The sequence below is a fragment of the Eleutherodactylus coqui genome, chromosome 2 (assembly GCF_035609145.1).
Source record: "Eleutherodactylus coqui strain aEleCoq1 chromosome 2, aEleCoq1.hap1, whole genome shotgun sequence".
Lineage (NCBI taxonomy): Eukaryota > Metazoa > Chordata > Amphibia > Anura > Eleutherodactylidae > Eleutherodactylus > Eleutherodactylus coqui.
Window position 1 is genome coordinate 99,294,924 of NC_089838.1, and position 16,601 is coordinate 99,311,524.

The 16,601-nt window shown below is 46.8% G+C and overlaps 1 protein-coding gene across 1 annotated transcript in view; it reads left to right on the top strand.

Moving 5' to 3' along the window:
* STK32A (serine/threonine kinase 32A) overlaps positions 1-16,601 on the top strand; it is a 156,736-nt gene that overhangs the window by 50,596 nt on the left and 89,539 nt on the right. The window contains exons 3-4 of the mRNA XM_066589824.1: positions 13,047-13,102; positions 15,201-15,352. Of these exons, the coding sequence (XP_066445921.1) occupies positions 13,047-13,102; positions 15,201-15,352 (208 nt within the window). The remainder of the gene's footprint in view (positions 1-13,046; positions 13,103-15,200; positions 15,353-16,601) is intronic.

Below are 16,601 nucleotides of genomic sequence, written 5' to 3' on the forward strand. Positions count from 1 at the left end.
TTCAAGCCATTGACGTTAAGTGTGGTGACGCGAAGGAGGTCCTTCATGTTGCCAGGACAGAGCAGACGAATATTTCTCCTGCTTGAAGGGAAGAAGAGGAAGAAGAGTTACCCGCTTGATAAACTATGTTGTACTGAGCTTGATTTACCTCTACTTTAGCCAAAATGCGGGCAGAGGCTAGAGGGAGTGGACTCGGAGAGCAGGAGGGGTGGTAAGGTAAGGAGAGGAAAGGGGGGGGTTGGGGTATAGGGGTGGATGGGTGGTAGGAGTAGGAGACGGACAGACAAAAATTACAATCACATGAACAGATAGTAAATTAGTGACACCAAGTCCAGGTGAGCGTGGACTTGAGTCTAAGTGGGAGCGAGTTGTCTCTGCTTTAAAATTAAAGGACAGACAACTATGAAATCAGCCTGGTCAGACAGGCGCTCACCGGGTCATTTAACATTGAATGAACAGATGTAACAGTCGCGGAAAGAGGAAACCTTCTCAAAAAAGAAAAAGGAGAGGAAGGAGACAAAAGTTAAACAATGCAACAGCAATACACAAGTCAGCTGGGCTGATGAGTAGAGAGGGCAATGCCTATCTTCTCTGGACCACTTGATGGAGAACGAGACCCCATAGGGCCTGGTCAAAGGGGTGAATGCAGACAGAAACGTTGCCTCGAACAGTCCTGAAAACTAGGTCCTTGAGGGCAGTCCAGCTGAGTGCAACATCAGACATAGGAAAGAAGGAGGTGCGCCTTCTTGCTCAGGTATCCTGAATGGTTGGAGGTTCCTTCATCTTCTTTCTTTTTCCTTTGGGGGACTTAGAATTACCAGCCACCTGCCATGCTTCAGGTGGAGAAAGCTTAGGCAGGCTTGGAAACTCAGGGAGAGGTAGCCAACAAGGCAATTCTATAGGGTCCATCTCCAGGTGCTCCCAGCAGCTACGAAGATCCTCTGGGGAGCGGACAATGAGTCTGCAGCTTTTGTGGAATATGTTGATACCGAAGGGAAACAGCCAGGCATAACGTATGTCCCTCGCTCTTAGAGCCTCCAGGAGGGGACGGAGGATGCAGCGTTTTGCTAGGGTGGCCGGGGAAAGGTCTTGGTAAATCTGAATAGGGGAGTCCCCGTACCTAACACCTTTGCTGAGTCTTGCGGCTTTTAGTACAGCAGAAGTGTCCTGGAAAGACAGCAGTTTGCAGACTACATCCCGGGGAGGATCTGCAGGGGGAGGAGGGGGTCTGAGAGCCCTGTGCACCCTTTCAATGGTTATTGAGGCTGCTCTGTCTGCACCAAGGAGCTGTTCAAAAATTTCTGAGGTCACCTTTTGCAGAGACTCAGTGGCCCAGGTCTCAGGAAGTCCCTTGAATCGCAGATTGCATCTCCTGTTGCGGTTTTCCAGGTCCTCCTGGAGGATAAGTGCACGGTTCAGACAGTCATGATGTTCTTTTAGTATATTGGCAGTGGCTAAAGCATGGGAGGTATAGGAGGCTGAGGCAGTCTCTAAATCTTCCACCCTGCGGCCCATCTGTTTGATATCTTCTTTTATTTCTGTGAGATCAGCCATGATGGGGTTAAGGGCATTAGATATTAACTCCCTCATAAAACCTCGGGACACACTCTCAGAGTCCTCCTCATCCGAGGAAAGGTCACCCTCCCCTTCCTTACTGTGAGCTGCAGCAGGTCCCTGAGCCGGCGCCATCTTGGAGGACGGATGTGGAGAGCGGGAGCCTCGCTCCTTCAGGTAGCGCTGCATGCCTGTCTGATTTTTGGATGATTTGGGGGTGCAGGGTTGTTCTGCTCCCTTGTCCCTCGCGATCCTTCTCATTTCCGCGGCTGTGGATGAAGCGGAGCGACCTCGGGGAGCGCCGTGCTGAGGGAGCTCTGGTCTCAAACAGCCATGTTGCTCCACGGCCAGGCGCCGCCCCCAAAACATTGTTCTTTGCACAGAAACACTGTACTCATGCACAGGCAAACTTTCATCTGCTCTAAGGCACAATGGACAGTAGTAGTGCAGGCTGCATCTTTAAAACACTGCTGTGCAGCCACGTAAATAGATGTATAGACTTACGTTTGCTTCGTATTACATTCCAAAAAACACGGAGCAATAAGTAAAAATATGGTCATCAGAAAGCGTCTGATTACTGTAAATATATCTAGATAATGGCAGACATTTCTGCACTGACTCCAGTAGGGAGCTGGCAGCCTTTTCCTACATGTTCCCACCCTGGAGATGTTAATAAAAATCTTTCATGCTTGAGTTTGTCAGACAGCAGAAGTCAAGCAGGAGTTTGTCATTTCTAATATGTCCTTGACCATCTGAAACTAATTTCTCCCAGTGCACCATTAATCTTGACGCTGATCTACAGCATTCTGCATTTTAGCTCCACTGCTTCTCTGTAATTGCATTGCTGCACTCCCAAACCTATAGATTCTTCATGGCAGGGGGGTCCTAGAATGTTTCATACACCTGGGGGCCCATTGAGTAAAAGTTAGACAGTCCTAAAATATGCAAGTATAGATCACCTATTAGTTGGCTTAGTTTATACCATAAATTGCACCAAAATGTTGTCAACTTTTGGCACAATTCAGGTCACGCCCCATTTTCAGACTGTCTGAAAGTGACTAAAAACACATGATAAATATGGCACAAGCATGTAGGATAGTTTTCTTGCAGAATTTACACCAGTAGGGCTTATTTAGACGACCGTATATCGGCTCGGTTTTCACGCCGAGCCGATATATGGTGTCCTTGTCTGCAGGGGGGAGAGGATGGAAGAGCCAGGAGCAGGAACTAAGCTCCCGCCCCCTCTCTGCCCCTCTCCACTATTTGCAATAGGAGGGGGTGAGACAGGGGCGGAGCTAAGTACCGGCGTTTAGCTCTGCCCCTGTCCCGCCCCTCCCATTGCAAATAGTGGCAAGGGGCGGAGAAGGGGCGGGAGCTTAGTTCCTGCTCCTGGCTCTTCCATCCTCCCCCCCTGCAGACAAGGACACCGTATATCGGCTCGGCCTGAAAACCGAGCCAAAATACGGTCGTCTAAATAAGCCCGAAAACTATTTATTTTGAATGGTAAATAAGTCCCAGTCTGTTTCTTGTCAAACTCTTCAGGCTGGCTTCACATGGGCGTATTTTCACACGCAATACATAGTAAATAGAACCCATTGATTTCAACTGCGCACTTTGGTCACACAATAAACGCAGCATGTTGTATTTCCCTGCGCATTTGGACCCCAAAAGACCCCATAGAAGTCAGTAAGGATGCACAAATGCATGCACAATACACTAGGAGGTGTGTGGAACACTGCGTAATTGCGCAAGATGAAACACATCTTGAAGTCATTAGACTAAATTACGGCTGGGAATATTAGTGCGTATTTTTTGGCATCCACAAGAAGTTCAGCAAAATATGCCAATGTGCGTGTAAAAAGCAACATTTCTGCAAAAACCACTGTGCTTGTCCATGCACTACTACGCATATGCTTGTGTGAGATGACCAGCAAGATGTTAATGGTAGACACATCTCTGTATATAGATAACACTTGCTTACACCACTGAGAATATGTGATGGACACAGAGCATCTTTGCGTAAGACACTCTCCTATAGAAGACAACACATATCTCAATGTGGCTGTTGTAAAGCATGTCTCTGAATGCTGCAAACAGCAGCTCAGGCACGATAATTACCCCATAACCCGGTACAAAAAATTGAATAAAACAAATCTAACATCAGAAAATTTGAATAATTTAGTGAAAAAGAATATGTATCATTGTCTGGTTGTAGAAATATGGGTGATACATTCCCTTTAAGACCTCTATAGACTGCTTCATATACAGGCAGAATCATTATAGCACAATTTAAAGAGGTATTATTACATGTTAGAGCATTCTGCTGGGATCTGTTGTACTACATGGTTTCCAGCAGCAAAGCTTCGCTTCACAGCTTGTTGATTGGGATGGTTGGGTGTGGATTTCTCCAGCCAGCCAATCCCCTAGGTCCCTAAGTTTCAGCGCAAGGTCGTCCATGTCGGGACGATCACCCCGCATGCAGGCAGGTTAGTTGTCTGGAATAGGAACCCCCGAGACCACGAGTACCCATGAAGTGGTCTTGCGTGCTTAAGTATCTAGGCCAAAATACGAACAAATATATTGTACATGTGATAGTTAATCCATCTGGCTAGGTATGCAGGTGAGTGTTTTGTACGCTTGGCAGTCTTTGGTTTAAATCTCTCGACGAGTATGTAGTTCATCTCTCAGTCCTGCAGTTCTGTCTGAGTTCTTCTGAGTTCGTCTGACGCGAAGTATTAAAGTCTGTCCGTGAAGTCTGTTTCTCAGTGTTCGTATTCTGTCAGAGTTCCTGAGTTCTGTCTATACCATCTGAGTTCTGTTGGAATTCCTGAGTTTGGACATTTAGAAGATGTAACACTACAGACAGGTTCTCCTAAACTGCCGCCAGTCCTTTGGTATTTTACATGGTGTTGGTGGTATATTATTACTATAATTTTACATTCCTTTAATTTTATACTAGTATAACTTAAAATAGCCTTCGAGTCCCGTACAAACGAAGATGGCCGCACTACTTCTCTGACTACCTGATGTACAGTGTGCATTCGTTTGCATTGCCAGTCTTAGACACGACATGATGCTTTAACCCTTTCCAATCCAATTTGTATCCTGGTTTTCCTAGGGGGCTTACTCTTTTTCTGCCGTTATACATTGGTGCTATCTGCTGGCTAAAGCCAGTACTGCATGAGGTGACACGGTGGATAGGCTCCGACAGCAGAGAGGCTGGCAAAATACAGTAAGAGAACCCCAACGGATGTCTTCCAACATCGGAGCTGTACAGCCTTAAATCATAATGTCTTCAGAGGTCAGACAGTGGATTGGAAAGGGTTAATTGGCCAGTTCTGCCCATGTGAGCAGCATTGGCCAGTCAGAGCAGCATGTGGTGTTCTGCACTACTGATGCATACTATGCAGTGTATATCAGCTAGTCAGAGAAGTGGTGCGGCCATCTTTGTTTGTCTAGGACCAGAGGGTTAATTTAATGTAAGTGTTCTCTTTGTAATATTATTTTGTGCAATTGGTTACTGATGTTCATATAATGTAATCTAATCATCCTCAGATGTTTCACTTGTAATTATGAGTTATTGGGTTAAGTAACGTAACATTCATGAAGAAATAAATATGTGTTTGGTTATTGAGTGCACATTGTTTTCCTAGTGATTAAAATATCATAAAGTCTTGAAATAAAAAGTAATAGCGATATCTACCTTGTTTCACAATGAACTCGTCACTTCTCAGGATATACTGTTGGGCGGCATTGAACTGAGGTTCATTGGGCCCACCAGTGGAGAATGAGTTCTGAGGACAAACCCCTAATCTGTCCAGTTGTAATATCCTCAGTAAGGTCAAATAGATAAGAAATAACACTCTAGGGCAAATGATGACTCCAAATAGGGCTGTCTTCTACTAGACCACTCTGCTGGTGGTTTTCTTTTCATTCATTATGTAACTATTCCCCCAATTCTAGTGGACTACTATACTGTGCCACCTGTGACCAGACATTTAAGACACATTCGAGCGCATGCCAGAAGCAGGGTGTCGCTGTCAATGGACACATCGTTGATGACATCATCATCTCTCCAGTATATGAACTTTATTTGCCATTTTTCTGCCCAAGCCACGAGCTTATCTAGGTCCGTTTGTAGCCGCACATTGTCCTCCATTGCATTGATTATCTTGTATAATTTTGTGTCATCTGCAAATATTGATATTTTACTGTGCAGTCCCTCTATCAGGTCATTGATAAATATATTGAACACAATGGGACCCAATACTGAACCCTGTGGCACTCCGGTTGTGACTGTGGCCCAATCAGAGTATGAACCGTTTATTACCACCCTCTGCTTTCTATCTCTAAGCCAATTCTTTACCCAGATACACCCGTTTTCACCCAGCCTGAGCTGTCTCATTTTATACATCAACCTATTATGTGCCACGGTGTCAAACGCTTTAGAGAAATCCAGATATACGAGATCAATAGATTCTCCCAGGTCCAGCCTAGAACTTACTTCATTGTAGAAGCTGATCAGATTGGTCTGACATGATCGACCCCTCATGAACCCATGCTGGTGAGGAGTTATTCTGTTGTTCTCCTTGAGATATTCTTGGATGGCGTCTCTCAGAAACCCTCAAATATTTTTCCAGTGACACTTAGTTACCAGGCTCTCTTTTGGACCCCTGTTTGTATATTGGAACTACATTGGCAATGCGCCAATCCAGCGGTACAACCCCAGTCTTGATAGTATCCATAAATATTAGATGTAGCGGCCTAGCTATCACATCACTTAGTTCCCTTAGAACCGTTGGGTGTATTCCATCTGGGCCTGGCAATTTATCGATTTTTAATCCTCTTTAATCAGTTCCGTACTTCCTCCTGTGTTAGGTATGTAATATTTTGCGATTCCCCTGCATCTCATGTGGCATTTCCTTTTTTAGTTCGTGAATGCACTTGAAAAGAAACCATTTAATAGATTTGCCTTCCCCCCCATCATCTTCAATGATTTCTCCTGCAGTATTTGTTAAAGGGCCAGTGCTCTCAGTGCAAATCCTTTTACTATTAATTAGAGATGAGCGAATGTACTCGTCCGAGCTTGATACTCGTTCGAGTATTAGCGTGTTCGAGATGCTCGTTACTCGAGACGAGTACCATGCGATGTTCAAGTTACTTTCACTTTCATCTCTGAGACGTTAGCGCGCTTTTCTGGCCAATAGAAAGACAGGGAAGGCATTACAACTTCCCCCTGCGACGTTCAAGCCCTATACCACCCCCCTGCAGTGAGTGGCTGGCGAGATCAGGTGTCACCCGAGTATATAAATCGGCCCCTCCCGCGGCTCACCACAGATGCATTCTGACATAGTTCAGGGAAAGTGCTGCTGGTGCCGGAGCTGCTATAGGGAGAGCGTTAGGAGTTCTTTTAGGCTTCAAGAACCCCAACGGTCCTTCTTAGGGCCACATCTAACCGTGTGCAGTAGTGTGGAGGCTGCTTTTTGCAGTGTTGCACATTTTTTTTTTGTATATCGGCCGTGCAGAGCATTGCGTCCTGCAGTAATTTTACATTGTCCAGGGCCAGTAGTGGTGAGGCAGGGACAGAAGACATATTTAGTGTATATAGGCAGTGGGCCTTTCCAAAAACATTTGGGAAAAAAAATCTATTTGGGCTGCCTGTGACCGTCCTCAGTGTACAGGGTCTTTGCTGGGGGTAGTTGTCCTAATTCATACGCAGCCAGCTAAGTGTTACAGCAGGCTTGCGCAAAATTCTTTCCTGCCTCTGTGTTGCCTGTTACATCACCGCTGTATTCCTGTCCACAGTGAAACAGTCTGCAGTAATTTTACATTGTCCAGGGCCAGTAGTGGTGAGGCAGGGACAGAAGACATATTTAGTGTATATAGGCAGTGGGCCTTTCCAAAAACATTTGGGAAAAAAAATCTATTTGGGCTGCCTGTGACCGTCCTCAGTGTACAGGGTCTCTGCTGGAGGTAGTTGTCCTAATTCATATGCAGCCAGCTAAGTGTTACAGCAGGCTTGCGCAAAATTCTTTCCTGGCTCTGCTGTGCGTTCCGTAAGCGAAGTCAGCCTCCAACCACAGGCCAATAAGCGGCACATTTAATTACAGCGTTCTGTTTCTGCACTACTGGTAATACAGCATGCTGAGGGGTAGGGGTAGGCCTAGAGGACGTGGACGCGGGCGAGGACGCGGAGACCCAAGTCAGGGTGTGGGCACAGGCCGAGCCAGTGCGGTGGCCAGGGGTAGAGGCAGGGCCAGACCGAATAATCCACCAACTCTTTCCCAAATCGCCCCCTCGCGCCATGCCACCCTGCAGAGGCCAAGGTGCTCTGAGGTGTGGCAGTTTTTCACAGAGACGCCTGACGACCGACGAACAGTGGTGTGCAACCTTTGTCGCGCCAAGATCAGCTGGGGAGCCCCCACCACCAGCATGCGCAGGCATATGATGGCCAAGCACCCCACAAGGTGGGACGAAGGCCGTTCACCGCCTCCGGTTTGCACCACTGCCTCTCCCCCTGTGCCCCAACCTGCCACTGAGATCAAACCCCCTCTGAGGACACAGGCACGAGTGCCTACCGGCCTGCACCCACACCCTCACCTCTGCTGTCCTCGGCCCCATCCAGCAATGTCTCTCAGCGCAGCGTCCAGACGTCGCTAGCGCAACTGTTTGAGCGCAAGCGCAAGTACGCCGCCACGCACCCGCACACTCCAGCGTTAAACGTGCACATAGCCAAATTGGTCAGCCTGGAGATGCTGCCGTATAGGTTTGTGGAAACGGAGGCTTTCAAAAGCATGATGGCGGCGGCGGACCCGCGCTACTCGGTTCCCAGTCGCCACTACTTTTCCCGATGTGCCGTCCCAGCCCTGCACGACCACGTCTCCCGCAACATTGTACGCGCCCTCACCAACGCAGTTACTGCCAAGGTCCACTTAACAATGGACACGTGGACAAGCACAGGCGGGCAGGGCCACTATATCTCCCTGACGGCACATTGGGTGAATTTAGTGGAGGCTGGGACAGAGTCAGAGCCTGGGACCGCTCACGTCCTACCCACCCCCAGAATTGCGGGCCCCAGCTCGGTGCTGGTATCTGCGGCGGTGTATGCTTCCTCCACTAAACCACCCTCCTCCTCCTTCTCCAACGCAACCTCTGTCTCTCAATCAAGATGTGTCAGCAGTAGCAGCACGTCGTCAGCAGTCGGTGTCGTGCGGCGTGGCAGCACAGCGGTGGGCAAGCGTCAGCAGGCCGTGCTGAAACTACTCAGCTTAGGAGAGAAGAGGCACACGGCCCACAAACTGCTGCAGGGTCTGACAGAGCAGACCGACCGCTGGCTTGCGCCGCTGAGCCTCCAACCGGGCATGGTCGTGTGTGACAGCGGCCGTAACCTGGTGGCGACTTTGCAGCTCGGCAGCCTCGCGCACGTGCCATGTCTGGCCCATGTCTTTAATTTGGTGGTTCAGCGCTTTCTGAGAAGCTACCCACACTTGTCAGACCTGCTCGGAAAGGTGCGCCGGGTCAGCGCACTTTTCCGCAAGTCCAAGGCGGACGCTGCCACCCTGCGGACCCTGCAACATCGGTTTAATCTGCCAGTGCACCGACTGCTGTGCGACGTGCCCACACGGTGGAACTCTACGCTCCACATGTTGGCCAGACTCTATGAGCAGCGTAGAGCTATAGTGGAATACCAACTCCAACATGGACCGCGTAGTGGGAGTCAGCCTCCTCAATTCTTTACAGAAGAGTGGGCCTGGTTGGCAGCCATCTGCCAGGTCCTTGGAAACTTTGAGGAGTCTACCCAGATGGTGAGCGGGGATGCTGCAATCATTAGCGTCACCATTCCTTTGCTATGCCTCTTGAGAAGTTCCCTGCAAAGCATAAAGGCAGACGCTTTGCGCTTGGAAACGGAGGCGGGGGAAGACAGTATGTCGCTGGATAGTCAGAGCACCCTCATGTCTATATCTCAGCGCATTGAGGAGGAGGGGGAGGAGCATGAGGAGGAGGGGGAAGAGACAGCTTGGCCCACTGCTGAGGGTACCCATGCTGCTTGCCTGTCATCCTTTCAGCGTGTATGGCCGGAGGAGGAGGAGGATCCTGAAAGTGATCTTCCTAGTGAGGACAGCCATGTGTTGCATACAGGTACCCTGGCACACATGGATGACTTCATGTTAGGATGCCTTTCTCGTGACCCTCGCGTTACACGCATTCTGGCCACTACGGATTACTGGGTGTACACACTGCTCGACCCACGGTATAAGGAGAACCTTTCCACTCTCATACCCGAAGAGGAAAGGGGTTCGAGAGGCATGCTATACCACAGGACCCTGGTGGACAAACTGATGGTAACATTCCCATCACAGCGCTAGTGGAAGAAGGTGCAGTTCCGAGGGCCAGGTAGCAGGGGAGGTGCAGAGATCAGGCAGCATGTACAGCGTAGGCAGGGGAACATTCTCCAAGGCCTTTACCAGCTTTATGGCTCCCCAGCAAGACTGTGTCACCGCCCCCAGTCAAGGCTGAGTTGGCGGGAGCACTGTAAAAGGATGGTGAGGGAGTACGTAGCCGATCGCACGACCATCCTCGGTGACGCCTCTGCCCCCTACAACTACTGGGTGTCGAAGCTGGACATGTGGCCTGAACTCGCGCTGTATGCCCTGGAGGTGCTTGCTTGTCCTGCGGCTAGCGTCTTGTCAGAGAGGGTGTTTAGTGCGGCTGGGGGAATCATCACGGATAAGCGTACCCGCCTGTCAACCGACAGTGCCGACAGGCTTACACTCATCAAGATGAACAAAGCCTGGATTTCCCCAGACTTCTCTTCTCCACCAGCGGACAGCAGCGATACCTAAGCAATACGTAGGCTGCACCCGCGGATGGACGCATCGTTCTCTATCACCATCAAAAACGGGGACCTTTTTGCTTCATCAATCTGTGTATTCTATTCATCCTCCTCCTCCTGAAACTTCACGTAATCACGCCGAACGGGCAATTTTTCTTAGGCCCACAAGGCTCAGTCATATAATTTTTCTAAACAATTTTTATACGTTTCATTGCTCATTAAAGCGTTGAAACTTTCACCTGAACCAATTTTTATTTTAACTGGGCTGCCTCCAGGCCTAGTTACAAATTAAGCCACATTAACCAAAGCGATTAATGGGTTTCACCTGCCCTCTTGGTTGGGCATGGGCAATTTTTCTGAGGTACATTAGTACTGTTGGTACACCAATTTTTTGGGGCCCTCGCCTACAGTGTAATCCAATTAATTTTTTGCCCACCTGCATTAAAGCTGACGTTACATCAGCTGTGATGTGCAATGCAATGAGATATATTTATGTACCGCCGGTGGCTTCCTGGCACCTACCCATGCTGTCAGTCCACAGGGAGTTGTAACTGCATGTGTCCACTTCTAAAGAACCCCAGTCTGACTGGGGCATGCAGTGTGGGCCGAAGCCCACCTGCATTTAATCAGACGTTACCTCAGCTGTGATGGGCACTGCAATGGGATACATTTATGTACAGCCGGTAGGTTCCAGGGAGCCACCCATGCTGTGGGTGCACACGGAATTCCCATTGCGGAGTTGTACCTGCCTGTGACTATTTATAAAAAAACGCGGTCTGACTGGGACATGCAGACACCTTGACAGAATGAATAGTGTGTGGCACATAGGTTCCCCATTGCTATGCCCACATGTGCAGCTCCTGATGGCGGTGGCACAGGATTATATTTCTCATTGCTTCTGTACAGCATTGTGGGCTATCGCCCCGCCCCTTTTAAAGAGGGTCGCTGCCTAGCCATGCCAACCCTCTGCAGTGTGTGCCTGCGGTTCCTCCTCATGGCAGACGCACTTATAAATAGACAAGAGGGTGGTGTGGCATGAGTGCAGCTGAAGGCTGCGCAGGGACACTTTGGTGTGCGCTGTGGACACTGGGTCGTGCGGGGGGGTTGGGCAGCATGTAACCCAGGAGAAGTGGCAGCGGAGTGTCATGCAGGCAGTGATTGTGCTTTGTTGGAGGTAGTGTGGTGCTTAGCTAAGGTATGCATTGCTAATGAGGGCTTTTCAGAGGTAAAAATTGTTGGGAGGGGGGGGGCCACTCTTGCCGCTATTGTGGCTTAATAGTGGGACCTGGGAACTTGAGATGCAGCCCAACATGTAGCCCCTCGCCTGCCCTATCCGTTGCTGTGTCGTTCCCATCACTTTCTTGAATTGCCCAGATTTTCACAAATGAAAACCTTAGCGAGCATCGGCGATATACAAAAATGCTCGGGTCGCCCATTGACTTCAATGGGGTTCGTTACTCGAAACGAACCCTCGAGCATCGCGATAATTTCGTCCTGAGTAACGAGCACCCGAGCATTTTGGTGCTCTCTCATCTCTACTATTAATACAATTGAAGAATAATTTAGGGTTGTTTTTGCTCTCTTTGGCGATTAGTCTTTCTGCCTCCTCCTTAGTAATTTTGATCTTTTCTTTGCATATTTTGTTTTTTTCACTGTATGATTTTAGCGCTTCTTCGCTGCCTTCTTGCTTTAGTTTGCAAAAGCACTGTGTTTACTGCAGTTTCAGCAGCGTTGCCATGTGTTTTTTACAGCGTTTTGGTTGCATTTTCAGCTGTGGTTTAAGCACACGTTTCCCCAAAAATAAGACCCTCTCATATTAATTTTTGCCCCAAAAGAGGCACAGGGTCTTATTTTCGGGGAATGTTTTTATACTCATCTAGCAGGCGCCGTCCGGGTCTCACCCCTGTTCTCTGGCATGCCCGCAAGCTTCCGTGCAGTTGTAAGCACCAACAGAACGTCTCTTGCTGGGAACGGGGTTTGAAAACCCCGCCTCCATCAAGATATTGCTCTGATTGGCTGAGCCACAGCGCTCAAGAATCAATCAAAGCCAGCGCTTGATGCATCAATCACAGCCATTCATTGAAAACGCAACATTAAATGCTGAAAAAAAACACCTGTGTGAGGGAGGCCTTACTGCTAATAGAGGCTCCTGTCACACAGTTATAATAAAGGAGGTCACAGTTTATCCTCCTGACTGTATAATTATGGTCTGTAGTTTTTTTTAGGTGAATATAGTATGCAGAAATAATGGCTGTGTCCTCCAAGCAGGCAGAGATGGTACTGGCCCTAGCTGGTCATGTGATGTTCTGCTGTTGCATCATGTGTATGCCAGCAAAACAGAAGAAAAGTGAGCAGGATGAAATCTCAGCATCAAGATGGTGCCTGATAAGCATCAGACAGAAGAATGCACTGCATGGAAGTGACTGCAATATACATGGCAAATGTACAGAGTGTGGCAGGCAATTAGGTGGGGGAAGGGGGCAGGGATGGAAAATATGCTTTTGCTGAAATGGCCCTTTAAAGCCAAATGACTTGGGTGATGCTTAGTGACTCAAATTCCCATACTCAGTGAGCTGTTTGTGTATAGGATTTCATTGAGTATTTGCACAGGTATATAATCAGTTTTTTTAATGTGTTTTTTTTTTTACTTCTCTTGCAGTGAACTTTAATCATTTTGAAATTTTAAGAGCGATTGGGAAGGGCAGCTTTGGAAAGGTAAATGATTTTACTAACATTCTTCTTAAAGGTTATATGCAGCAAGTCTCATGCACTTCCATTTCAGATCAGACATCCTATTAGTGTATATGAATGCAGTAGAGGACCCACCCTCCATTAATCCGAGATCTACTGTTAGCAGCCACAGTATTAGCTGGTCACCCCTTGACTGCAATGGACATTGTCTTATATTGCAGCAGCATCCAGCTGACAGCAGTGCTTCTTGCAACTGGACCTGCGAAATCAGCTGATTGTTGGGACAGCTTCATTTTTAGGAGGATTTGTTCAGTTTTACATTACTATGAGAGATGAGTGAGCACCCAAATGCTCGAGTCCGCGTTATTCGAATTGAGCTTTTCGTAAAAATTCAAGAGTTCTACTCGAGTAACGAATCCCATTGACTACAATGAGAGACTCGAGCATTTTGGTATGTGGGACGCCGGATGCCGAGCTTTTTGTTTTCCCTGGGTCTCTCTCTCTCTCTCTCTCTCCCTCTCCCTCTCCCTCCCCCCCCCCCCCCTCCCCTGCCTGCCAGTCAAAAAATTTGCCGGGGAGGAGCCAGAAACTGGGGCGATGTCAAACTCGGCTTGATGCTCGTCTGTGTGATGAGCACCATCGACATCGAGCACGCTAATACTCGAACGAGCATCAAGCTCAACAGAGTATGTTCGCTCAACTCTAATTACTATATAGTTATTTATCCTGGTTGATTCCTCTTATATTTTTCTTAAAAACAAGACATGTTTATGGATTACCTTGGTTTTAAGGCAATGCAATGAATAAAAATCATTTCCTTTTATATTACATGTGACATGTAAATGTTAACACGCAATGTTAACACTTTTAATGCCACTATCGTTGTTTTGAGGGTCTCGAATTCCCTCCCTATGATGAGATTCTGAGGCGCCGTTCAGTTGCCATGGCAGCCTTAGACCTTCAGAAGATCCCCAGGACTACCATGACTGATTAGCTATCAAGACATGCCTGTGGCACATCTTGATGGACTATCTGTTAGAACACAGTATAATGTAATACTATGGTATTGCATTATACTTTATGAGTAGAGATGAGCGAACGTACTCATTAAGGGCGATTTCGCAATCGAGCATCACTATTTTCGAGTACCTGACTACTCGGGTGAAAAGATTCGGGGGGCGTCGGGGGTGAGCGGGGGGTTGCAAAAGGGAGTGGGGGGGGAGAGAGAGAGAGAGCTCCCCCCTGTTCCCCACTGCTACCCCCCGCTCCACCACGCCGCCCTGAATAGCCAGGTACTCGAAAATAGCGATGCTCGATTGCGAAATCGCCCTTAACGAGTACGTTCGCTCATCTCTATTTATGTGCAATCAAACAATTACAAGTTCCATTTCCCTATGTGGACAAAAAAAAACAACTAAAAAGGAGTTTCAAAAAAGTGCTAATTATTAGAAAAAATAAAAAGGAATCAGTTTTATTACTATATAGTAATAATAATTTTAAAAAAATGGTATTGCTACATCTGTAAAGGTTTGATCTATCAAAGTTAAGTATTATTTATTCTACATGGTGAGTGTCATCAGAAAAAAAAAACACAACGCAATAATTTTTCAATTAGCAACCTCGTTTCCAAGAAAAAATTGAATAAAAAGTGATGAAAATGACATGTGAACTCCAAAAAGGGTACCAAGAGAAACTGCAGGATTTTACCCCAAAAAAGAGCCCTCGCACAAAGATATTGCCAGAAAAATGAAAATGTTAGGGCTATCAGAAGATGGCGGCAGAAAATAATTTTATTTTTGCCCCAAATATATTAAATTTTTTTAATAGTAGTACAGCAAATAAAGCTGTAATTTTTACCTCAGTGTATAAGCTATAAAATCCAGACATCTCCACCCCCAAGGATGGTGGAATTGCATTTTTGTAAGTACATTATATGGTACAATAAGTAGTACTTTTGAAAAATACAACTCGTTCCGCAAAAAACAAGCCCTCAGACATCTGCATGGATGGAAAAATAAGAGGAGAAAACTAAAATTTTAAAAAGGCACATCATTAACGAGTTAAAAGTATCAAATTTGAAGAGCTATGTCGCCTGAACAGTAACACTGTCCTCCTTTACCAGGTTTGCATTGTTCAGAAAAATGATACAAAGAAAATGTATGCAATGAAATACATGAACAAGCAGAAATGTGTGGAGCGCAATGAAGTGAGGAATGTGTTCAAAGAACTGCAGATCATGCAAGGTCTGGAGCATCCATTTCTAGTCAACCTCTGGTGAGTAGTCAGTTATTAATTGCTTGGTCTGTAGTCACTGACGCAGATAAGATAGATGAACTGCAAAGTGTTACTAAATGTGTGGATGGTTACCGTGAACTTCATGAGGTCTTCTGAATTGTTGTGTAGACCTTTCATTTAGAGCACTGTTAATGAACGCTTCATCATAGTCTGTTTTTCAGCTTGCTATCGCCTACCATCAGGTAACATTGTCACCTGATCTTGAGGCAACGAAGAACAAGTTGCAGTGTTAAGTTGGATACAAAATGTTTTCTAGAGATGAGTGAGCACCCAAATGCTCGGGTCCGCGTTATTCGAGTCGAGCTTTTCATAAAATTCAAGAGCTCTACTCGAGTAACGAACCCCATTGACTACAATGGGAGACTCGAGCATTTTTGTATGAGGGAAGCCAGGTCTCAAGCTTTTTTTTCTCCCTTTCTCTCCAAAAAATTTGCCATTGCCACGCGCTCCGTCACAGCAGGGAGGGGCCAAAAACTGGGGCGGGGTCGAACACCGCTTGATGCTCGTTCGAGTAACGAGCACCATCGAGTACACTAATACTCGAACGAGCATCAAGCTCGGCAGAGTATGTTCGCTCAACTCTGTTTTCACATGCTTCCAAAAATTTTCAATGCAGCATTTCTTTGTCAAGTATTAGCCTTTGAGCACACAGCTGTAATGCGTTTTTGAAATAGTCAGTCGGTGGCACCGCAACTATTTAGAGGTCAATTCTACTCTTAAAAAAATGTCTAAAAAACTTTGGTCAAGAAACTTATCAGTATGTTGTGCTTGTGTTAAATAAAGTCAGTACATCAAATTTTAAAGGGTTTGTCATTACTGGACAATCACTATCCCAGTGTATTATGGAAGATGGACAGCAATTTAGGGACCTTCACTCACTTGGGATGGCTGGTATTAGCCAAAGCAAAGATCCACTAGAAAATATGACTGCTATTCTGGTGGGCTTGGTGCAACCATGTATATTTTATGACTGTCTATTCACTTAAATGAGTGTTGTGTAATATTGTCTTTTCCTTTCGTGAAGTGCATGACTAGGAATGGCAAAAGCTAAACTGTAATACTTAGTAGCAATCTTAACAGAAAAAAAATTCTCAAAGAGCTTTGCATATTGTGTGTGGTTGCTCAGCCACAGAAACCCAAGTTGAGACCACCAGTTATGGAGCATTTTGTGAACGGCTTCCATGCAGAGAACTCTAACCTCAGTGCCAACAAACAATCCCTTTCAAGA